The sequence below is a fragment of the Trichoderma camerunense genome (assembly GCF_050948025.1).
Source record: "Trichoderma camerunense strain CBS 138272 chromosome Unknown V8C40scaffold_19, whole genome shotgun sequence".
NCBI lineage: Eukaryota > Fungi > Ascomycota > Sordariomycetes > Hypocreales > Hypocreaceae > Trichoderma > Trichoderma camerunense.
In genome coordinates, this window is record NW_028145351.1 from 433,967 (window position 1) to 456,004 (window position 22,038).

At 50.3% G+C, this 22,038-nt stretch overlaps 8 protein-coding genes across 8 annotated transcripts; 5 read left to right on the forward strand and 3 right to left on the reverse strand.

The window, feature by feature from the left end:
* Nucleotides 1–123: 123 nt before the first annotated feature.
* Nucleotides 124–1,290, forward strand: V8C40DRAFT_269585 (uncharacterized protein; the record flags this gene model as incomplete). The annotated part of the gene is made up of 1 exon (XM_083220100.1): nucleotides 124–1,290. The coding sequence occupies one exon, from the start codon at nucleotides 124–126 to the stop codon at nucleotides 1,288–1,290; it is 1,167 nt and encodes a 388-aa protein (XP_083069230.1).
* Nucleotides 1,291–1,756: 466 nt separating this feature from the next.
* On the forward strand, nucleotides 1,757–2,806 carry V8C40DRAFT_282155 (uncharacterized protein; the record flags this gene model as incomplete). Its single annotated transcript, XM_083221744.1, has 1 exon — nucleotides 1,757–2,806. One exon carries the CDS (start codon nucleotides 1,757–1,759, stop codon nucleotides 2,804–2,806), a length of 1,050 nt encoding a protein of 349 aa, XP_083069231.1.
* A 515-nt stretch (nucleotides 2,807–3,321) lies between these two features.
* Nucleotides 3,322–4,812, reverse strand: V8C40DRAFT_269587 (protein geranylgeranyltransferase type I subunit CDC43; the record flags this gene model as incomplete). The annotated part of the gene is made up of 4 exons (XM_083220101.1): nucleotides 3,322–3,654; nucleotides 3,737–4,053; nucleotides 4,107–4,152; nucleotides 4,210–4,812. 4 exons carry the CDS (start codon nucleotides 4,810–4,812, stop codon nucleotides 3,322–3,324), a joined length of 1,299 nt encoding a protein of 432 aa, XP_083069232.1.
* A 343-nt stretch (nucleotides 4,813–5,155) lies between these two features.
* On the forward strand, nucleotides 5,156–6,372 carry V8C40DRAFT_254714 (increased loss of mitochondrial DNA protein 1). Its single transcript, XM_083217889.1, has 3 exons — nucleotides 5,156–5,652; nucleotides 5,710–5,848; nucleotides 5,919–6,372. The coding sequence occupies exons 1-3, from the start codon at nucleotides 5,515–5,517 to the stop codon at nucleotides 6,212–6,214; spliced, it is 573 nt and encodes a 190-aa protein (XP_083069233.1). The 5' UTR covers nucleotides 5,156–5,514; the 3' UTR covers nucleotides 6,215–6,372.
* Nucleotides 6,243–10,238, reverse strand: V8C40DRAFT_254715 (non-specific serine/threonine protein kinase). Its single transcript, XM_083217890.1, has 5 exons — nucleotides 9,777–10,238; nucleotides 9,672–9,700; nucleotides 9,475–9,592; nucleotides 9,261–9,408; nucleotides 6,243–9,165 (listed from the first exon to the last, which is right to left on the reverse strand). The coding sequence occupies exons 1-5, from the start codon at nucleotides 9,822–9,824 to the stop codon at nucleotides 6,824–6,826; spliced, it is 2,685 nt and encodes an 894-aa protein (XP_083069234.1). The 5' UTR covers nucleotides 9,825–10,238; the 3' UTR covers nucleotides 6,243–6,823.
* A 1,000-nt stretch (nucleotides 10,239–11,238) lies between these two features.
* On the reverse strand, nucleotides 11,239–16,711 carry V8C40DRAFT_254717 (chromatin-remodeling protein SWR1 domain-containing protein). The gene has a single exon (XM_083217891.1). The coding sequence runs from the start codon at nucleotides 16,661–16,663 to the stop codon at nucleotides 11,600–11,602; it is 5,064 nt and encodes a 1,687-aa protein (XP_083069235.1). The 5' UTR covers nucleotides 16,664–16,711; the 3' UTR covers nucleotides 11,239–11,599.
* Nucleotides 16,712–17,388: 677 nt separating this feature from the next.
* Nucleotides 17,389–18,418, forward strand: V8C40DRAFT_254721 (uncharacterized protein). Its single transcript, XM_083217892.1, has 4 exons — nucleotides 17,389–17,471; nucleotides 17,556–17,732; nucleotides 17,793–18,104; nucleotides 18,171–18,418. The coding sequence occupies exons 2-4, from the start codon at nucleotides 17,556–17,558 to the stop codon at nucleotides 18,198–18,200; spliced, it is 519 nt and encodes a 172-aa protein (XP_083069236.1). The 5' UTR covers nucleotides 17,389–17,471; the 3' UTR covers nucleotides 18,201–18,418.
* A 768-nt stretch (nucleotides 18,419–19,186) lies between these two features.
* V8C40DRAFT_282160 (uncharacterized protein) lies at nucleotides 19,187–21,390 on the forward strand. The gene is made up of 6 exons (XM_083221745.1): nucleotides 19,187–19,363; nucleotides 19,453–19,651; nucleotides 19,744–19,799; nucleotides 19,863–20,066; nucleotides 20,133–20,720; nucleotides 20,788–21,390. Exons 1-6 carry the CDS (start codon nucleotides 19,267–19,269, stop codon nucleotides 21,345–21,347), a joined length of 1,704 nt encoding a protein of 567 aa, XP_083069237.1. The 5' UTR covers nucleotides 19,187–19,266; the 3' UTR covers nucleotides 21,348–21,390.
* The last annotated feature ends 648 nt before the right edge of the window (nucleotides 21,391–22,038 follow it).

Below are 22,038 nucleotides of genomic sequence, written 5' to 3' on the forward strand. Positions count from 1 at the left end.
GTAAAAGTATAAGGTAGAACACGATTCCTTAAATACCCTTCACACCCCCTCTCCTTCACTTCTGCCAACCTTCACTGACATTCCAATTCGCCTGATTCCAACATTACCTCTAATGTAGTAGCCATGAATTCTACCCTCCCCGATCAGTTGGTTTCATTGGCCACCATCAAGTATCTAGGATACGACGACGAGACAGCCTCTCAAATCTGGAATAAATGGATCGCTCAAGCGCCCGAAGCCGATCCTGTTCCGGAAATCATTCCCATTTATCAGTTTGAACTGACATTTATGGATTATATCGTCGGCTACTCCTACGGTCATGGTCATCGCTACGACCCTGAGCTCAACGCTAATGATGACGACGATGCGAAATGGTACGACTGCATGGATCGCTGTGGGATTAATAAAGATACTCAAGGCGCAATCATGGATCCTGTTTTCAAGCGCACTCGCCTGACTGAAGCGTGCGTCTTTTGGATTCGTAACACTATCGAATTAAGATATGAGGCCCTTAAATCATCAATACAAGAAGCGTCTCGAGATAGCCTGGAGGGTTCTGCCTCTCACGATACCTCAAGAGAAGGGGCCGATGCTCGTTTCGACTCCGAAACTCTTCGAATGACTCCATGGGTCTCTCAAGATACTGCAATGTCAGAGGCCGCCTTGTGTGCCACCAATGCACCAGGCTCTCTTACGCTATACAAGGGCATGGATAGGAGTCGCTTAACCAGACTGTTTGATCGCAACGGCAACTTGGATGACACCCGAGCATTGTCGTCTCGCTCGCCCACAGACTTCGATGGCAGGACTTCTGCTTATTGCTTTGCCGCTGACCGGGACGTTGCGATCGAATCTGCCGCCTTTACCAAACGCCGTAGCGATAGAACCCCGGTAGTCATAGTCCACGCTGCATTCAAAAAGTCGACAATCGAAAGTCTTTCAAAGAACGAAATCCAGCGACTATATTGGCCCAGCTCTGAGTGGAAAAGACTCGTCTTTTTCTCGAGGAAAATGAAAAGACTTCCACCGGACCTGAAAAAGTTCAATCAAGTGTCGTTGATCATTGGAAACGCCTCAGCGAGACCAAGTCTGGCTTATGTCAACATGGAATGTCATACAGAGATTACCGAGAACATGGTTTTGAAGAATGCAGCTGGACGCAATGCAATCCAGTACGCCTTCTTGAATGATGAAGGGGAGGAGCTCTTTGAGAAAGCCGAGTTGAAGGTGTTTCCCATCACCACTGCGGAATTCAGTCAGTGGCATAGAGAAGCTCAAGCAGAGTCCTAGCAAGGAGAGATTTCTAGGCAGTTCAGACTCATAGCTACGAATTGATCATGGAACGTTGTTTAGAGAAGCACCTTATCTTGATAGTGTATGTACCTTTATTCTAAATTCATGGCTACCTATTTATGGCAACCTTGTTGCATTATGCCCAAACGCAGAGGTCTAGAGAGCTTCAGGAGGGAGAAATTTGGTAGGTACTTCAGTGGTGGTGGTATGTGCATATTATTAGATGTAACTTTCAGAATGCGAAGCTCCTAATGAACTCTCGTGTGGAATAACGACTGTAGTTAATTCACAGTTCTTTCATACTTTAAACCGGGGGTAGTTTTTTCCCCCCTCTTCTCTACCCTTTTTCTTCAATTCTCATCTTGCAAATTCGCAACTCCAGAGTCACCCTCCATTTCTACCCTTTCATATCTCTTTTGCAATTGTTTTCTAGCATTCATTCTCGAGAGGACCATATCACTTGATGATGGCCTCGAATAATGTCTTTGCGCAGCAAGACTCCCGAGACTCTTCGGAGACCCCATCTTTCGGTCAGGGTGAGAGACCCCCGTTCCATCGACCACCTGCACGACGACAATCTGAGGGCTCTTCATTTGGAGCTGAGTCGACTGTCAACAACCCGAAACAAACAAACATCTGGGCTCCTCTCGACAACCTCAAAGCTTCATTCTCAAATCAGTTGGGGCATCGCCTTGTTCAGCTCCTTGAGGATGGAACTCTACGGCTTGGTTCCGAATCGGTCATGTGGATAGATGAGAATGGATTGCCGACGAGGATGGGTTTGCGTTCTCACGGCCTTGAAGAATTGGAGCGACCAAGCCCCCATATTTTTGCAGGCGAAAATGCTGAAACCACAGCTTTCGATAACGACATTCACACGGAACGTATCCTTTGGCGCCAACCTGCCTCGGAAAAGGAGCACAGTCCAGAGGGGGGATCTATGACATTTTCCCTTTTCAATCTGGTCCTTATTGAGATGAAGTCGATGCCTCGCATAACCCATTTAGTCTGGAAAAGGCTACGCCAGGAGTTCGAAATATCGGCGACATTGGGCAGACCAATTTCAGAACGAATAGCGGCCAGCCGTGTGCAGGAGGCGATAAACCATGAGAGAAAAGACTTTCAAAGCCTCAAACTTTTTAGCAATGCTTTCACAAGTTCAGAATCTCTGATGAGAATACACTTGTCAATCCCTCACCACTCTATACTCAAGCTTGCGGGAGTAGATCCCACGAATCCAGATAGGGACGCAGCCCTCGAGATCCTCGACGACGAGCTGGGAAGCAGCGTTTCCGACATCATGAGGTTGGCCAAATTTCTGCAATTACGCAAAGTACCATCTAGTTGGCTTCCTAGAGGAGCTGAGAAATTGGCCAAAGTCGTCAATGCGCTTCGCGCTGGAGAAATGGGACCACTGATGCGTGGCTATCTCGAGACGAGGGGATACCTAGTGGGCATTGATCTCGAACCACCCTTGTCGCGAGGTCATAAACGTCGTCTTGAATCGGAATGAATGATTTGGAGCAAACATTTGTGAGAATATATATTTTGACGAAAACTTGCAAAGGGGGGCGAAGAGATGTCTAGCGAGCATCGATCTTGATCTCATCCAAGTAAGCTATACCGTCCAGTTTCACGGAGCAGTCAAAGAATAAGGGTTCTTTTTGCTAATTTTCTGTTTTCAGATTTCATGTTGTTCTCGGATTTACCAAGGCATCTTCTTTTCAACAAGCCATATGATTGAGTGTTGTGGAGACATGGGCATTTCAGAGTTGTTATTCGGATTCAGTGAACAAAGGGTTTCCTTTTCTTTCGCCAAGGTATTCTATCAAGTTTAAAGGACCACAATGGAGCATGGAAGATGTCCTTCTTTTTAGCTATCTTTCAGAGGTTATATAATGTTTTTCTTTCCATCAAGCCATAATTCGGGGAACAGGACGTCTGTTTAATAAAGGTGATAATATTTGCGTGGGAAGCAAATCTCTTCTCTCTCGTTTCCGTCGTTGCGCCTCCATAGGTAGTTGTATTCTATTTCACCTTGACCACCTCCGCAGCCTTCCCCCAAAACTCATCCGCCCCCCATCCCCCACGCTGCTCACTCTGCCTCTTCAAAGACTCCAACAACCCATCTCTAGCCACTTCAATCTTGCGAGCCCCTTCCTTACTACAGCAAAATCCTGCGTCGGCCTCCTTCAGCTCAGATCCGCCCAACAAAGCCACTGTCGTTAATCCAAGGTAAGAATGGTAGATATCAGGAGGGTCGCCAACAGATTTGCCAAACCCGCCGATTCTGTGCTGGGTAATGTCCAGTAGGTAGTTGCAAGATGGCTCGGGGTCGTAAAAGCTATCGCAATCAAGGAGCTAGAACGGGACATTCATCCCTTATCGTCAGTAACACTCAACAAGGCAGATGAACAAAACGCCAAAAGGCCATCAGACTCACCCTCAAAGCACCGCAAGCCCACCACGTATAGCAAGTATCTGCCTTCTTGTTCCACCTGCCATTAAATCCAACATAGGGAAGTCTTCCATCAAGGCTCAGCTCTCCTAGTTTAGCTTGAAGGTGATTGACTGCTGTCTCGTCTCTGGTCTCCTCTTCTTTTGCCAAGTACGGAAAATGCCTGCTTGCGAAGAACCTGAGCAGGCTTTGGCGATCTGCAATGCCGCGGTCCAGCGCCCGCTTGGTTTCCCCCGGTGTGAATGTTTCGGAATGCCTATCAAGTAAATTCAGAGCGGCAATTGCGCAGTATGCATATCCACCTGGACAATGTTAGCAAGTCGTTCAAGTCATTCAAAATGAGAGAAGCGCTCACCGTGAGATTCCTCCGTTGAGGACTCGGCAATACCACCGTCATAAGTCTGTTCATCTCACAGTCAACACCATCATCACATCCCCAAAAGTGAAAGCGAAATTACCTGAACACTCCTAATGTACTCAATCATCCTCTCAGTATCGATATCCTCGACCCAATTCTCATCCCCCTCCTGGATCGAACCTCGCAGCATGAATCGAATGATGCTCGCCAAATAACTATGCCGCATGTCTCTCCCTCCCGTGGGCTCCCCCTCCCACAGAACCTGTCCAAAGCTTCCATCGCTTCTCTGCAATTTCTTCAGCCAAAGCAACAGAGCCTTGCGATCCACCCCCGCAAAGGCCGAGCGCTGCTCCTCTTCCGACTCCGCTACCAAACCCAAGATGATCAGGGCAAAGAAGGTAGCTGCTATGTTTGCTGATCCCTTGGACGCGTTGTCGCCGGTAATGGAGTGGGTTGGACTACCACAGAAGCCGCCATCGGGATGTTGGAGGCTCAGAACCCAAGCTCGCGCCGCAGCCCTGTCGTGAGCTGTGAGGGGCACGGACAAGAGATCGAGAGCGGAGATGATGAAGAAGGCAAAGGTGAGTCTGGTGGAATCATTGGAGGTGTAGGCCGATGGGAGGAAGGTGTTGTGGCATCGCTGCCAGTATTTGACGTGGCGAGCCTTGTCCAGCTTGGGCTCTTCAGCGTCTGGACTACTCATGATGGTGATAGTGAGGCTGTTGTCTGTTGAGATGGTTGAGACAGATGAGGACTAGAGTCGGGTGTGATTCAATCAGCTGATAGTCTACAGCTCAACACTGGTAAAGTAAAGATAAGCAATCAATGAAGTCCCAAATCAAGGAGAATCGGAATCAGCACGGCTCCATACTTCAGCTCACACACAGCTCAATCCATTTCCATAATAGCTCGCTCCGTATTCACTTCTCCCTCCCTTCTCTATTCAACCTAAACCCCCACATCATCATCCAATGCGCCACACCCGCAGCGCCACACTCATTCCCCAAAGTCAAAGCTCCAATCGATAAGCTCAACAAAGCTTCCCATACCTTCTTTCACCCTTTATAGGCACTCGAGCATGTGATGCCAAATCCAAACCACATGGTCTCTTTGTTTCAACTTCACCAATAGCCTGTCTCTTCTATTCCTCCCCCGCTCCGAGACTTCTGCCTACTCTCTATAAAGAAGAAAGCATGCTTTTTCCCTAGCATTCGCCCGAAACACACCGCGAAAGTTAACGACTGCTGATAAAGACAAAACTCGTGCCACGTATACGGAGCACGGAGTCTCGGAAACAAACCCCCCAAGCTTCGACGTCTTGCAAATCTTATACCAAACAAACGCCAAAGCGCATCCTCGCAATTTCCTTCACAACAGGTCCCACGGGTCACGAAACTCGCCCACAATGGCTCTCATATCATCCACCACAATCATCACCTCCATCTCCCTCTTCCACCTCACCCTAGCCTACTTCTTCCTCTTCAAGCCCAAGACGGTAGCGGACCAGGCAATCGTCTTTGTTCTAGGAGAAAGCATGAACATGGTAAATCCTCCCAGACCCCTCGTCCAATCACACATCTAACGTTGCAAATCGTACCAGCCCGAAGTTCGCGGCTTCGACGTCCCAAGCCCAGCGCTAGCCCTCCTGTCCGTCATCCTCGCCTTCTCCGGCATCAGCGACCTCGTCTCACTGTCCATGCCCGAGGAATTCAGCGCCTTTTACTACTGGGGCACTCAAGGTCCGCCCCCATCTCCCTCTCTCCCTATCCCAAAGAACCATTTTTACTGACAAGCATCAATCGCCTCCAGCTCCCCTCCGCTTCTTCCTCTCCATGCTCCTCGTCGCCTACTCCTACGCTTTCGGCCCTTCATCAATATTATTCAACTCCTCTTCTTCCTCCAACTCTTCATCGGCAAGACGCCCAAACAACTCTTACAAAGCATCTGGATCGGGCACCGACCATTTACATAACAGACTGCTCTTCGCATTCATGTTTGTCGAAATGATGGCTTGGTTCTGGACATGGATCACCCTGCGAGAAGAGCGGTCCGTCCTCGTCGAAAAGATGAGAAAGCAGGAAGAACGACAAAAGCAAAGCTTCTAAATCACCCTGTGAAAGATATTTTAAACGTATTTAATTTTCCTTACTGCCCACTATTTGGAGTACAGGTATCACTATTAGAGCGACCTCTTTTGGAGCAATCATCATATTTTAAATGAAAACACACAAAAAAAAGTAATACATCTTGTAAAAAGAAAAACAACCAAGGAAATTTGTTCTATCGACTTTCGAAATTCTAGCTTTGCTCAAAGTCTAAGTCGTAAGAGAATGCAACGTAGATATCCATGACCACGGTGGGTATAGTACATATAAAAAAGGGAGCATGTTTTTTTTGTTACAAACTGACAACTCGACCCGTAGTAGCAAAGACAAGAAGAATTTTTTTGCAAATATACAGTAGCGACCTAGTCCATTCCTCGCCAACGTGGGCTCACTAAAACAATAATAGAAGAAGAAAAATTAAAATAGAGATATAATAGGGGGGTTAGGTGGGCGATCTCGTTGGATCTCATCGAGAACACATCTTGTCTTGGGTGTGTTCCGCGTTTAATGCTGTATTACGCATCTGCCGTCTTTTTTTTTCAAGCAGTCCGTTTCGATTCCAAGTTGAAAACTGAGCTCTTTCGTCTCTTTTTCGTTCAACAAGCGACATTATGCGAGTATAGTAGTGTTTCTAGGAGAGATTGTCGAAGAAGGGCTGTGTACTCCTGCCGTCGGGTGTATCTCTGCCGTCGGAGTTGTCGCTTCGTCTTCAAGGATCTGCTCCTCAATAATCTCCCCCGGCCCACCAATCACGGGGCCAAACGCATCCACCTCCTCGATTTCTTCTTCCTCCTCATCAAGACCGCCCATGTGATCTTCATCTTCCTCCTGAATAGTAATCTCTCCAGAACGGCGTCCCAATCCTGAGGCGCTGCCACTGCGAGAATGAGAATGGGGGCCATTGGCCGCATTCCGTACCGGTCCGTGGGAGGCTCCGAAACTGAGGGCCGGGCCTTTGAAGAGGTTCTTCTTTCGCTTCGCAAACATGACGCCTGAGGCAAAGGGGTTGGGGGATCCAGGGGCTTGCGTCGGCATGCCTTCATTGTACGAGTTCACCGGCGGAGCAGGTGGCATGCGAACGAGGCGAATGTTGGAAGGGAACGCCGTGCCCGTGGGCGTCGCAGGGAGAACTTTGACCGAGTGATGAGGTGAATGTCCACGGCCTAACGGCGTTTTAGACGTTGACACGGAGCCGGTAGAACTGGTGGAAGATGCCTTGGAGTGCGTGTGATGATGGTGGTGCATTGATCGGACGGAGGACACGGAAGACGATGTCGATTTTCTTCCTCGCAAGCCTGCCGATGAACGCCGGGCAGCAGTACCTCGGGGTGTTAGCGGAGATGGCGAGAGTGACTGGCGTTTATAAGCCTGTGAGGTGGCGATCCGAGGTCTCAACGGTTGCTGAGATGTCGGAGTTGCTACCGGCCCGCTTACGCTTCCTCGAAGAGAGCCATAGCTAGATGATCCGTTAGCCTTGGCTAGGTGTCCATTTGCCACGACCCCCTTGGGGAGGGGAGCGGTAGCGTTTGGTCCTAGGGAATTCGTGTTTGGGTATTTGCTGGTTTGTGGCCGGGGGCTGGCATCATTGCTGCTTTTGGTGCTGCCTTCTTTCTTATGCAAGTCTGGCACACTTCGGCTCGTGCGCCTTTCATGTCCACGCCGCCTTCTAGTCGTGTTCTCAATAAACCAATGAGTCCAGTTTTTCCAGTGAGCAATGATGGCCTGGCTAGGCCTCTTCTTCGCCTTCTGTAAACTATTGTCATCCTGCTGTTGAGAGCTTGGTGGAGCGCTGTGGTCACCCAGGCCAAGCGACTCTGTTGTGGTAACGAGATGCAGAGTCGATCCTCGAGACCTGGCGCTGCGCAAAATGCCTTCCTTGGGCGGTGGAATCGGCCGGTAGTTGCGCGTCGTCGAGACTGAGCGAATCGAGTGGCTGTCAATAGAACGATGGCGGCCATTTTCGTCTGGAGTCTGCGGGCCATTTGAACGACTGCCCTCGGCGGTAAAGTAAGACATGTCAGCGATAGCCAGGTCATAGTAGTGAGCGCTTCTCCGATCCGGTCTTCCTCGAGCTCTGGGCATTGCTGGGTCTCCTAATTTGATAAACTGCTTCGTCAGGCCGCCGTCCTCGTCGACATCCTGCAGCATTCGCTCAAAACGACTTGACGCTACTGATATCCTATGCAGGCTCTTGTCGTTTTCTCTTTCTTTCCTCTTTCTTTCCCTCCGGCGCATCTTTCGTTCCTCTTTTTCGAGCAGCAGCGTCCACCATCCGGCCAGGGCATCACACTTTTGTGCAAGTACACTTTCAATAACCGAGTCGGTGTCCACACCAGCGCTACGCATGCGGTGTAGGCAGTCTTTCTCCAGTAGAGTAGAAAAGGGGGGCAATGCCTTTGTTTCGAGAATAGCCTGCTGCGCCGGTGCGTGCTCTGCGAGAAAAGGATGAGCTAGGATTTCTGGAAGTGATGGTCGGAGAAGAGGCCGCTTCGACAGGAGGGATTTGATAAGAGGAATTGCCTCGGTAGGAAAGTGTTCGGGATAGGTTGGTTCTTCTGTAAGAATCTTGGTTCGGGTTACGTTGTCGTCGTCGTCGTCAAAAGGTAGCTCTCCGCAGAGCAGGGCGTATAGAATGATACCCAAGCTCCAGACGTCCACCTTTTCACCAGCATACTTTTCCCCCTTTAACATTTCAGGCGCAGAGTAGCATATTGTTCCGCAAAAGGTCTGCAAATGATTTGTTCGGCCTTCATATTCTCTGGTAAAGCCAAAGTCGACAAGCTTCACGTTTTCGTGCGTATCGAAGAGGATATTTTCGAGCTTAAGATCGCGATGGACACAAGACTGCATGTGAACGTAGCTGACGGCGCCGACTAGCTGGGCAAAAATCTTTTGCACCTTTGGCATAGGAAGCGGGCCATGGTCGAGGAGGTAGTTGTACAGTTCATCGCCTACAAAGGCACAAGCCTGTTAGTTCACACTCGAGAGAATACCAAGTGGGCAGAGTGACGAAGGGTGTAGATTTCGTAATTCATCGGAACTTTACCTGCACAGTACTCCAGGACCATCCACACCAAGTTCTCCGTCACAATCACCTCATACAATCTTGCGATATGGGGGTGGACGAATTGTCTATGATGGTGGATCTCGCGGGCCAGGTTCGAGTCGGTTCGATTCGCCGACTTCAAGACGACCTAAGCAAACAGCGCCGTTAGTCGGAGGACAACTCGATAAGGGTCGCCAACGAAAGAAGCACTGACCTTGGAGCCATTTGTGAGTTTGTGGGAGGCCAAATAGACTTTGCCAAAGGAGCCTTTGCCAATCAGGCGGCCGAGGGTATAGTTGCCGACGGATTTGAGGTCGGTGCTCGAGAATTCGCTGCAAGAAAGTGGCACGTCAGTCAGGAGAGAGATCCCAGACAGACGCAAGTCTGGATGGAGACGGGGGGGAAACTCACTCCAAGAGCTCCTGGTAGGAAGTCGCAAGCTAAAACACCAGCTTCTGTTAGCTACCTCCCCATGTTTTCCATTTCGTCCGCCTCTCAGATCTTGAATAAACCCACCTTGGCCTTCCGTCCCTGCGCCTCGGCCTTCCCCTTTGCCGTCTGCATGCCTCGTCGTCGTGCGCCAGCAGCGCGAGCTCTCTTGACGCCAGGAATGGAGATGCACAAGGCCCTTAGAATCCGGCGTCGGTGTCCGTGTCCGTGTCCGTCAACCACAGGGGACGACGTCAACGTCTCCGTCTCGCCCCCTTTGCGTGCTGTCGTTGTCCGTGTCTGCGGCGTCGGGCTCGGGGTCAGGCTCCGGCTCAGCCTCTGGCGGCGTCAATGCATTCGACGATGACTCCGAGGGCGAGATCGCGGTGGCAAGAGGCCGAATTGGCGCGTCGAATGGCGAGATGGAGGACGAGACGCTTCCCCGCTGGGCATCGGTCGCATTAAGATGAAGCGAAATTGTCTGCAAAGGCGAGGATGGATTGGGAAATTTCGACATGGGGGGTCCGTGACGGTGACTTTGGACCTGAGCTGGACCTGCTGGGGGGGCGCTGACTGATGGCCGTCAATCCGTTCTGCAGCATTTCATGGCAGCACAGCACAGAGCCCTGGAGGCACAGCGTGTCTGGCTGGCCCTAAGCCAGAGTGCCTGTAACTCCGTAATGGCCCCCCGTAAGCCGCCCGTACGAACAACTCGGACTGCCTTACGCGTGGTGCCACAGCGCCACAGAGGTAGCGGTACATGGAGCCTTGGGTGCCAGGCACACGTAGAGGTGCTCCATGCTCGTACCTTGCAGTGCATTCCCCAGTCCCGCCATTCTCAGCAAGCATCTCCAATGTACGAGTACCTGGTACTAAACTCGTATTCCAATGACATTCCCGCACATGTAAGAACCATGGTAAGGACAGGCACAAACATTATAAAATGGACTCGGTGTTGTGCATACAATCAACCCGTGTCTCTGTAAATGCTCCGACTCAACCAGGTACCGGTACTTGTACCGCTCCGTCCACTCCAAGGCAGAGCTCATTGTGCTGGCCAAGTTAATCCCAAGTGGGGCCCCAGATGCGCTGTGACATCTTCTGCAGCCGCAACATGTGCGCGTGTCATTGTACTGGTCTAGCTTTTGCACTAAAGAGCGCCAGGGATAGCGAAGTGAGCCTCGGTGATGATATCGTGCATATACGAACATTCGATCAGTGGCTTGGACGAGAATTATTTACAGTACTACTATCATTGCCATTGTCGACACCGATGATCCAATCAGAGTCAACTTGATGACTTCCATTCCTTGGTACATTTCTGTCTGGGATTAATATACTGGCTGTTTCAAATAGACCAAGGTACAGGATTTTGATAGCAGCCTCCTGCTGATCACGATTAACGAGTCAACAACCAAGACCATCTGGACGACAATTTACAACCATGTCAGCTGAACCAATCCCAGAAGAGACAAGGTTACCAACAGCATTGTGTAATACTCATATAATCATATAGATCTTGAAAAGGGAAAGCCAAATTATTATTATTCTATCCTTTAATATAGGGTAGCAGTGCTTCAGACAAATAAACAAATACAAGAATGGACGAGATCAAAGTCATGGGAGATTATTCGATTTATGCGCATTTCCAATGGCAGTGCCTGTGCCCACCAAATCTAAACCTAGTAATCAACCTGCTATCGCCTTTTGAAAATCCCAAACTCCCTCGTCATGATAATATCCCCCACCGTTTTTTAAAACACATGCAGTAATGTCTCCCTCGAACACTATTGTAACTTACAACACAACAAAACCATGGTACCGTACTTATACACAATGCTGAGATTACATTGAGTGGTAGTGAGTCCAACCACAATACTCGCTTGACAACAGCTGAGTTGCGTCCGCTATTATCGTTTCCTCGTATCTTTGCCCTTCTTCTTGCCCTTCTTCTTATCCTTTGGCAGCTCCAGTTTCGTATGTTTCAACTCCTCGGTCATGATAGAAAGCATATAGTCATCAACGTTGCCCATTCTTGCGCCCCATGCGTTATACTCCTCAATTATGTCCATACCGGGTTCGACTGGTCCGTCTAGTATTCCAATGCCGCCGTCAAAAATAGACTTGCCTGCTGGCGTTCCTTGGCGTGCTGTCGAAGTGCCCGAGGTAGCTCCACCGGCCTTTTCCGTAAAGTCAGCATCGTCGGCTTGGATCTCCTTTTCTGCCACGCGAGCGGCAGCGACATCTTCTTTGTCTTCCGCTTGCTCAAAGACGCGACCGACACGGCGCTGGTCATTGCTGCTTTCCGATCCCCCAAGGACAAGGTCAAGAGCGGCATCTGCCGCAGCAACGCCTTCGCTCATAAAATCGACCTTCTCGCCAAGGACATCTCTGACTGAGGGTCGGTTGAACGAATCCGTGTTAAACTCGCCCTCCTGAATAACTACATCGTCAAGCATCTGCTTTTGTGATGCTTTACGGAGAATGTTTGCCTCGATAGTGTGCTCGCTCACGAGACGGTAGATATGTACGTCACGCGTTTGACCGATACGATGACATCGGTCCTGACACTGTTTGTCCATGGCCGGGTTCCAATCCTGGTCGTAAAAGATGACTGTGTCCGCGCCCGTAAGATTGATGCCCAGACCTCCTGATCGAGTAGACAGAATGAAGCAGAGAATGCGCGAATCGTGGTTGAACCGATCCGTCAAGATTTGACGCTGCTCAACCTTTGTGGCACCATCTAGTCGGAGATATTTGTGCCCGTGAATATTTAAGAATTGCTCTAGGATATCGAGGACTTTTGTCATTTGAGTAAAGATGAGGGCGCGGTGGCCGCCAGCTTGCAGCTTGCGTAGCAACTTGTCAAGTGCCTGCAGTTTGCCGCAGTCGTACTGAAGAAGGCGTTTGTCGGGAAACTGGATGGTGAGACGCATTCGAGCCTCATGCCAAGGGTCTGCAGGGGGTTGCTTTGGCATAAAAGGCGCCCATCGCACCGGTGCTGATAGCTTGAGGTCTTCATCGGTAAAGGCCTCGACACCCTTTCGACCCAGAATAAGCTGGTTAAAGTCCCGAGTCACCACCGCGGGCGTGACGCAGGAGAATTTTTCGATGGCAGTCTTGAAGCTATCAGCTCTCTGTTCGAGGGATGGAGTGAGTGCCTGTACAAAGGCCGAGTCGGAATCGAACCATTCCATGATTTTTCGAGGAACTCTAGGCCGGGGCTTGCGTAGACGGTCATGAGCGTTGATGTTCAACAAATTTATGACGTTGCTGCCATATATCGGCCTTTGCTGCCGACGAAGGGCGTTGAGATAGACGCAGTGTTGCAGTTCCTCGAAGCGGCCCCACCGGGCAGCACTCTCAACATAGGCAATATTGGACTCTACCGTAGCCGGGTCAAGGGTTGTGTAGGCATTCTGAGCTCGGCATTTCTGAGCCTCTCTAAGATCCATGAGGACGCGGTGGGAGCTTAGTTGGGCTACACTATCCGCCTTCGTGGTAGATAGATGCTCATGCTGAGTGGGCACTAGGTTGAGAAAACCCAAGTTGACAGTGCTCATGGGACTGTCTGCAACCAAAGACCGCTGCACAACTCTCACCGTATCCTGATAGTCTGCGACTATAGATTTGCGCATGCGGAACGATGTCATGATGGGACGGTCCACAAACAGGTCAGGATGGTTGCAGACTTTGCGCAGCTGCATCAAACAGTTGATAATAGAGAGATAATTGCCTGATGCCAGCGTATCTCTCGTCTCGCTGCGTGCTAGGAAGCCATCGTACAGTTCACGCTGGCGCTTTGAAAGTCGACAGAATTCGACATGTTCGTATTTCGCCGGCATTTGCTTCTCTACATCGGCTTTGAGACGTCTGAGAAGATATGGTCGCAGAACCTTGTGCAGCTTTGCAATGATGGCCTTGGCCTCGTCATCCATTTGGTCTCTCCCATTCTCCAAGATCTGTGACTCGGGTTTGCGAAACCAGTCATGAAACTCTTGCAAATCTGCAAATCCCCCGACGCCGTTCTCCGCAGGCATAAGGAAAAACAACAGCGACCACAGCTCGGTTAAATTATTTTGAAGCGGAGTTCCAGTGAGGAGCAGGCGTGAATGTGTGTTAAACCCTAGCAGCGTCTGCCATCGCTGTGATTTAAAATTCTTGATATTATGTGCTTCGTCAAGAATCATGTAGTGCCATCGGCGTCGCCTAAATACCTGTTGATCTTGAAGCACTAGTTGATATGAAGTAACGCAGACGTTCCAAACGTCGTCGTTGTTCCAGCCTTGGCGTTTCCTCTTCCGCTCCTCTTGAGAGCCGTAGTAGGCCAGTATCTTGAAGCCAGGACACCACTTCTTGAACTCCATTTCCCAGTTGAGCATTACGCTGGTGGGCACAATGACCAAGTGAGGACCCCAGACTTCGTGACGACAGGCAAGATGCGCTAATAGCGCAATGGTCTGGATCGTCTTGCCCAGACCCATCTCGTCTGCCAGGATGCCATTAGTATTGTTGGCATACAGGCCAGCCAGCCAGTCGAGGCCTTGTCTTTGGTACTCGCGTAGTGTTCCCCGCAGGAGGAACGGAACTTCTATTTTATGGGCGGCGGATTGAGGTGTTGGAGCTGGGGTTGCGGATTTAGGTGTTGAGACTCGGGCCACGGTGGTGACTGATTCTACCGGTACGGCCTCTTTCAGCGGCAATACTTCGCTATCGGATTGCTTCGATTCTAACTTGGTGTCCATGGTTGTTGTGAGTGATGTACTCGGTGAGGTATCAGAATGGACATCTGTAGCCTTTGTTTCTGGATGAGCGTATTTCTCTGAAGCTGCTGTGCTTGCAGGCTCTTCCGACTTTGACGCATCGCTGGCTGCAGTGTCTGGAGCATCTGTCATCGCTATGTCCTGATCAACGTTTTCTGTATCAGCGTCGACATGGTCTGAAGGAATTGTAGGCTTTTTGCTTTCATCATCATGTTTTGTTCCGCTTTCCACGCCATTCGGCTTGGTTTCCACCATAGATGCCGTGTTATTAGCACCATCTTCGTTATCATCTGCGCCATCACCATTGATAGAATCCGGGTGGCGGACAAGTGACATTTCATCATCATCGTCCTCATCCCCCATCTCAAAATCTGGCTGTGAGATTTCCGGCTCAGGTGCATCAACTTGACCGCTCGTCTCGTCGTTTTCGGGACTTTCAGCCTTGGCTTCGACTTTCTTCATTTCTTTCAGCTCCGATTTTCCAAAAAAGAGTCCCAGCAGACCACTGGCCTCTTCTTCAGATCCCGACTCATCTGTTGACCCTTCATCCCCAGACTCGCCACTGCCATCAAAATCACTAGATCCTAAATCGTCATCCATATCCACTGATTCATCACTGGTCTCGGCGTCTGACCCTCCTGCATTGTCAGGGCTTTGGCCCGTATTCTCCGCAACTGATTCTGCCTTTTTCGGTATTTTTAGGTCGGGTATGTTGGCGTATTTCGCTCGTAGCTGCTCCTGTGTGAGGCCCTCATCTGCCACGTCTTTCTGATCTTCTTCGTCTTCATCTTCGGAAGAAGACATCATATCGCTATCATCACCGTCGCCGCTGCTTCCATCAGTCTCTGCAGAAGAGAGACGAGACCCGTCTTCGTCTCCGTCATCGTCGCTAGCGCTGTCGCTTAGATCATCAAAGCCATCATCCTCATCGAAAAGAGATTCAGAATCCATGCCTCCGGCGCGGCGAGCCTGCAACTTCTGCTCCGATAGACTGACAACCTGGTTAAGCGCGGCCTTGACTCTTTTTTGCTCTTCTGCCTCCCATTGTGCCAATCGCCGTCTGTTAACCTCTGCACGTACATTTTCCCAAGTACCAGTGAGAGATTTGAGAACAACCCGATACCGTGTTAACCACAACGCCCTTGCTTCCGATTCTATCTCTTCGGCAGATTTGGGTTGGCGCCTTAGCCATTCTTCACGACAGGCTTCGGCAAGCTTTTTGGCTGTTGATCGATGGCGCTGTTGTTCAACTACCATGAGCTTTCGAAAGTTGGCAGCAGCTTTTGTCATATGGTCTTGTCGAGCCCATTGTCTTGGTGGTTCCTCTTCTCCTTCAGGCACGAATAGGGAACAGCGTTGCATCGAAAGAAGCCCACCCGGCTCAACCTCTTTCTCAATACGGAGAACTATCCGTGCATCATTCTGTGCCATTTCGTCTGTGTACGGTGGCCCATCCTCAGAGGCCATAAGGCCACCATCTTCTACCGGAATATCTCCCGCTCGAGTCCAGAAATCGTCAAAGTCAGTCCCAATGCGTGGTCGTTTGCGAACCTGGTCCGGATGAACCAGCGGAATCACACCGAGCCGAGATGAGACCCTCAGCTTGACTCGAGGTGACTTGCCGGAGCTTTCGAAGGTATTGTGCTTAGTGATGTTGCTTGCAGCATCTTGCTCAGCCGCAGCAGACACATCACTGAGCCGTGTTCTTCGCGTGCGCGTGGAGTGCCTGAGGGACTGTGGTGGAGGCGAGGGAGTTCGTCGGCGTGTGAGTCGTGAAGATGATCTGGGCTCTGGAGCAGCGCCTCGTCTGGAAGCGTATCTCGAGTTCGATTCGGACGCCGTGGTGCTGGCTGGTGTAGCCTTGCCCGAGGGCTTCTGCTTGGATGCGTTGCCTCCTGCCATCTTGCTTGATTTGCCATTAGTCATCGAGCTCTCCTTGGGCGTGCTTCCTGTCGATCCATTCGTAGAATGTCTAGTATTGCGCTTCGGATTCAGGTTGGACGGCTCGGCCGGAATGGGCGTCGAATTATTGATACGACCGGATTTGCGCCGCCCGTTCTCAGTGTACGATGTTGGGCCGTCAGCCTCGATCTTCTTCCACGGTGGCGAGATGGGCTTCAGCTTGCGAACAGCCGGCGGCGGCGGCGTCGCATTCCGAGTCCTCTGTCTCTTCGCTGGCCGCTCGCTGTCGTCGAGACGAGCATCGTCCATGGCTTCCGCTTGCTGCAGCACGTGGCCATTTGCCTGAGCCGGCGTCGCGTCGTGCTGGGCATGGCCATTCGCATGAGATTCGACGGCAGCTTCAGGATCCTCGGGCTCGACGGGCGGCGCGTCACTGGCGTGAGTGTTTAGAGGTGCGTCTGCTGATGAGGCAGCCAGAGAGTCCGCGTCGAGGATAACATGGTCTGGCGACGCGGTCTCGGGCATAATAGCAACGTGGAGCTAGGGGACGTCGCAGGCGTAATCTCTGTGAGGCTATCATTTGGCGGGGAGAAATTGACATCTACGGATTCGTGGCGATTTACCGAACATTCGGACAAAGTTTGCACATGATCAGAGGCCTGGGCGGAGCGCTGCAGCGGATTTTGCGAGCAATTCCAGTCTCTTCAGCAAAAACTTTTGAGCAGGAAGAATCTCGACGGCGCCATGGTACCTAAAGTGGTGCGGAAATGGGAGCAAAGGGCACTGGAGGGGCTGCAGTACAAGCTGGATACTCGTGGTACCCATGGTGCGGCAGCTAGTTTGGTGCGCTGACTGCGCGTTTTTGCGTTGGTGGGGCCACTAGCTCTTGTACCTCCAAGTACCGCAGTTCTGTTAGGCGGTCCGATACAAATCCCGTGTCGTAATTCCCTCCAGCTGCAGAGAATCTTGGATTCGATGCCTGAGGCACCAGCTGCGCAGGTCGATTGTCGTTACAACCTCAAATCTAACCAATTCGGTAGACTGTCGAGGTCATTATACGGAGACCAATCCCGTTACGCAGCAATTGGGCGCTGAAGCAACAGTCAATCCGCCCAAGGTGAGCGCTTAGTCGATCCTACAATCGCAAGACGATTGAGTAAAAGCGAACCGACCGACCGACTGACCTCTTCGTTCTCTGTAGATGCTCCCACAACGACTTGTGCGAGCTTCGGCTCTGCGCAATGCCATGGCTGCCAGCCGAAGGCTCCCTACGATTCAGCGACGAGGCTTTTTGCCATCGCAGTTCTCCGACAAGAAAGTGATTGACGAAAAGTATCCTGATTTCCCGCGACTCAGCGAAGCTCAGGACCCTGGAATGGTTCGTAACGACCCGGTGTTGGTGGGATGAAATGCTCGAGAATCTAACTGCTGGCTGTAGAACGGAGGCTACATCAACCCGCCTAGAATCAAGCGACAGTTCCGCGACCCATATGCCACCTGGTGGGACCCCCAGGAGCGACGAAACTTTGGCGAGCCGGTTCACGAGGATAACGACATGATGGGTATCTTCTCCCCTTGGGAGTATACGTGGACTACTACGGGACCTGGTCTGATCATGGTTGGAACATTCATTGCCGTTTTCCTCGGAGTTTCAGGGGTTGTCTACCTCAACTACCCTGATAGGGTTGCCTTCCCCAGGGAATTCGAGAATGGCCTGGAGCGGGAATTGGGAGGCCCGGGAGCCGTAAGAGTAAGTAACACCTTGATGAAACGAACGGATTTCAAGTGGGAATTATACTGATAGATGAAATTATAGGCACGAATGGCTGGCGATGAGGACCCGTAAGGTAAACTGTTAGTTTGTACATAATCAAGAATAAAAACCTTTTCTTTACCTGATGCCTCTTTCTTGGGACAAACGTTGGCACAGCCAGGTTATTCAGATGGCTAATCTACAATTAAATTCGTGGGACTGACTCCTTGCAGAATATGCATTATTGCTCTTGGGCCTGCGCCAGGGGCAATCTATGACACCGCGATCTCGCTCGTGAATATATATCCAGCCATTACTGGTATTATCCCTGATCGCATCGAGCTATGAACCAAGAGATGGAAAGGATTCTCTGCATGATGCCTTGTTTTTCCTCTTGTAGTCGATGCCGATCAAGATTATGCGTCAAGTGCCTCATTGTAGTACTTGACGTGAGGTACCCTATGTTTAGGCTGATATCCATCCGATGAACCCATAGAAGACTCGTCAACCTGATTATGAGACAATTTATTACATCTACGTCAAAGCAAGGTCATTTACTCCCGAGAGCACCATCAGCTCATCTCCCAAGAGCTGAATTGTCTTCCTGCGGATGCCGTTGCCACCGGCGACAGGTGCATGCTCTGCCGGCCCTTTTCCTGACACGCCATATTGGGGAGGCGGTCTCCTTATCACGGGGTCTCTCTCTAATCCCCTGCTTTTTGCTGCTTACATTTTCCATCACTCTGAACTTTAATTGTTCTGCCCATTATCTGCTTTCTTCCAGCTGCCTTGGCAACCAGAACACCGCAGGAAATAGCGAAGAGGCGAGGCCTCGGGAGCATAAGCGAGCCCAAAGGCTAGCAATTCATTGTCTGGCGTGCGCAGTTGCCCATTTTTGAAGTCACTCGCTTTATTGTGGCGGAAAAAAGACCTGCGAATGGACCGATAGCGTTGCCCTGCCACTCGATACTCGCCTATCTCCAGGCATGATTGTGTGTGCGAATCTGATTCCCCCCTCTCCTAACTTAACCTTGGAATAGCAAAGGCCATATTTGGACTCTTCGAGACGGCTCTTTGGGGCATCTTCTTTGCATTCGATTGGTGTTTTTCTATACTTCTTTTGATTTGCCGGCTGCGTATTTCCAAAACCGTAACCACAATGCGGTTTGAAGATTGGGATATTCTGCTCTTCCCCCGGGATTGCAAAGTCCCCATCAAAGAGTTTAAGGTGGCTTGTCATGTTATTCATGATACAGGTATGTGTCCTTCTTTCGGCAATTTGTGCATCCGGACTTGGTCAATCGACGAGTCCATATTATTAGAGTTGCGTGGTTAATGGTCGCAGAGTTCACCAGTCCTCATGGCTCTTTTGGGCTGCCCACGGTTTGCTGCTTCATACCGAGTTTGGCCTCCGGAACCCCATTCCAAGTCTCGATCCATTCTTGGTCCTCTCCGATTGTCAGCCAGTTTACCAGATGCTACAGCAAATTTGGCGACAGTGCCAACTTTGAGGCTCGCGTATTCGTTGATGGACAGTTGGTTGCGTATGTCTTGATTTCGCTTTCGATGCCATTCCCTCACTGGCATCTTGCTACTGGATACGGATTTGACTGGCTGATATTAATTTTCTTTATAGGTCTGCACCTCTAGATAGAGAGGGCGACTGGCCGCATGTTGTCATACATAGCTTTGGTAGGAACCACACCCGTAGCAGATGCTTGACGCATTGCATTTGCTAATTCGCGGCCGCTGTAGGGGTTTCAAAGAACGGAGACCTTGAACCTTTGAGGTTTCCAAGCTTCCGCGAGGAGCTTCTTCGACAAAATCACTGGAATCCTGCCGATGACTTCGGTCGCATCAAAATTGTCATCAGTGAAGGCTTCCCACGGGATTCTCTTTCGATGCCCATTGAGCGGGTCAAGAATGTCGTAGCATTCTCTTTTCAACATGCACCTCTAGGTATGTTCTTTGACCCTCTTCATAGCTCCGTGTCTTTACAAAACTGACACGCTGAACTTTTTCCAGAAATACTTGAAGCTTCCTGCATTGCTTGGCCAAATCCTTCCATGTGGCGACGAGTTCCAATTGCTACATCGAGGGCGGTCCAAGCATATCCTTCTGATGATACTGACTCACACGCCCATTCGCCTAGAAGAAAGTACAGCCGAATTACTTCAACTCTGCCATCTTCATCGACTGAAAGCTTCCATAGTGCCATGGCCAATCGATCTATACGGCTCGGGCATAGGAAATCTGGCTACCAGGGTGGTAGCAGTCGCTCTACCTCTGGAAGCACCAGCACCGGCACTCTGGAGAGTATCAATGATTCAAATGCATATTTTGAGTGGCTTAATGGAATGGGGACGGGGGCGAACGATATGTATCGATTTGGCGAACAACAGTTATTCCCACCTACGAGTCAAAAGGGAAGAAAGCCGTCCAATGGTGATTTGCAGCCTTACATGCCAATCGGCAACGGCATGGGGCCTTACTTGGATCAAACGTTTGAGCTGCAGAACTTCCGACATGGAGTTGGCCGTGATCAATTTGGGTATTTGAACCCGCCCGCTGAGGATTCAGATATTGAAACTGGTCCTTACAAGGATTCGCAAGGTATGGACCGAAATAAGGCAGCCAATCCTCCCCCCACATGGTTATGAATCTGACGATTGATACATAGGTCTGTTCTTGCCTCGATTTGCAGAAGATAATGTGTTCTCGATTGATGTCTCGAATTCTTTCGCCCACTCGTTGCTTAATCAACCAACGCCGACTCATCTCCTGGCAAGCAATCTTCATGCTACCACCTCCAATTCTGCATTGGGGCCACACAGAGAAGATTACCTTCAAGCCCCAGGCCAATCTCCTTCAAGCATATCTTCGGCATCAAATTCTCACGAGGATCACGGCGAAGTGCGCAAAGGTGTTCGCCGGCCATACAACGCCCGCAGTATCAGTTTACAAGCCGAGTCAAATCGCTCCAGAGAATATAGATCGGCTCGCCCGGATATCAGCCAGCAAATATCTTCTGTCGAGGACTATTTGTCTGCTTTGGAGAGCGGTTCGGTGGTAGTGGAAAACGCAGCAGCGCACTCGATTGAAAAGGGAACAAAGAGGCCTCGTGATTCTGCTTCTGCTCCTGCAAGTGCCGTCAAGAGTGACGATAACCAAAAGCGACCAAATCCCAGAGCTCACCTTACAGCTTTGCTCTCGCATAGCCCGACTCTCAACGGCCAATAAGCGGCCTTGAACGTTTGGCTGTCTCATCCTTGTTTCGACGACTGTCTGGTGGAGCAGCCCTGAGTTGTAGCAGGAAGCATATGTATCAACAGGGGTTTTGTTGGAGAGAGTAGAGTAATTTCTGGGCATCGATGGCTCTTTTCGCCCTGTATCCTACTGATGTGTAATGATTATCAGAAGAGGAATGAAAATATCTTATAAAGGCCGTATGATTTGCCACTGATGCTTCTCAGTTTCGAATTAGCAATACTTACATTTTGCTATATTACATTGACTGGTGATGAATAGCTTTTGAATGCAGATCCTATCAGAGAGCATAGCCACATATAGCATCTTGGATCACATAGCCTATGTGCCTTTACTCAAATCAGGATCGATACGAAGACAGTCTAGAATACGATCTAACTGTATGTCGTCGCATGTACATACGAGTACTCCCAATCGGCAAGTGTCTGGTCTTTGACAATGATCACTAAGGATTAGTAGCAACGCCGCTTCCGAGGTTAACAATGGATCCCCCCAGGTTGCTTTTACAAAATCCAGCATGATTTGAGTTGTTGTACATGGTGCTAGTTGAATACGGGGCGGAAGTAAGCCGTCCGGATTGGTGAACCCTCCTTAGTAAGGCTATCCGAACGCCATCGGCTATTTAGAACAAATACTAGCTGGCATCAACTTTTGAACCCCAGCA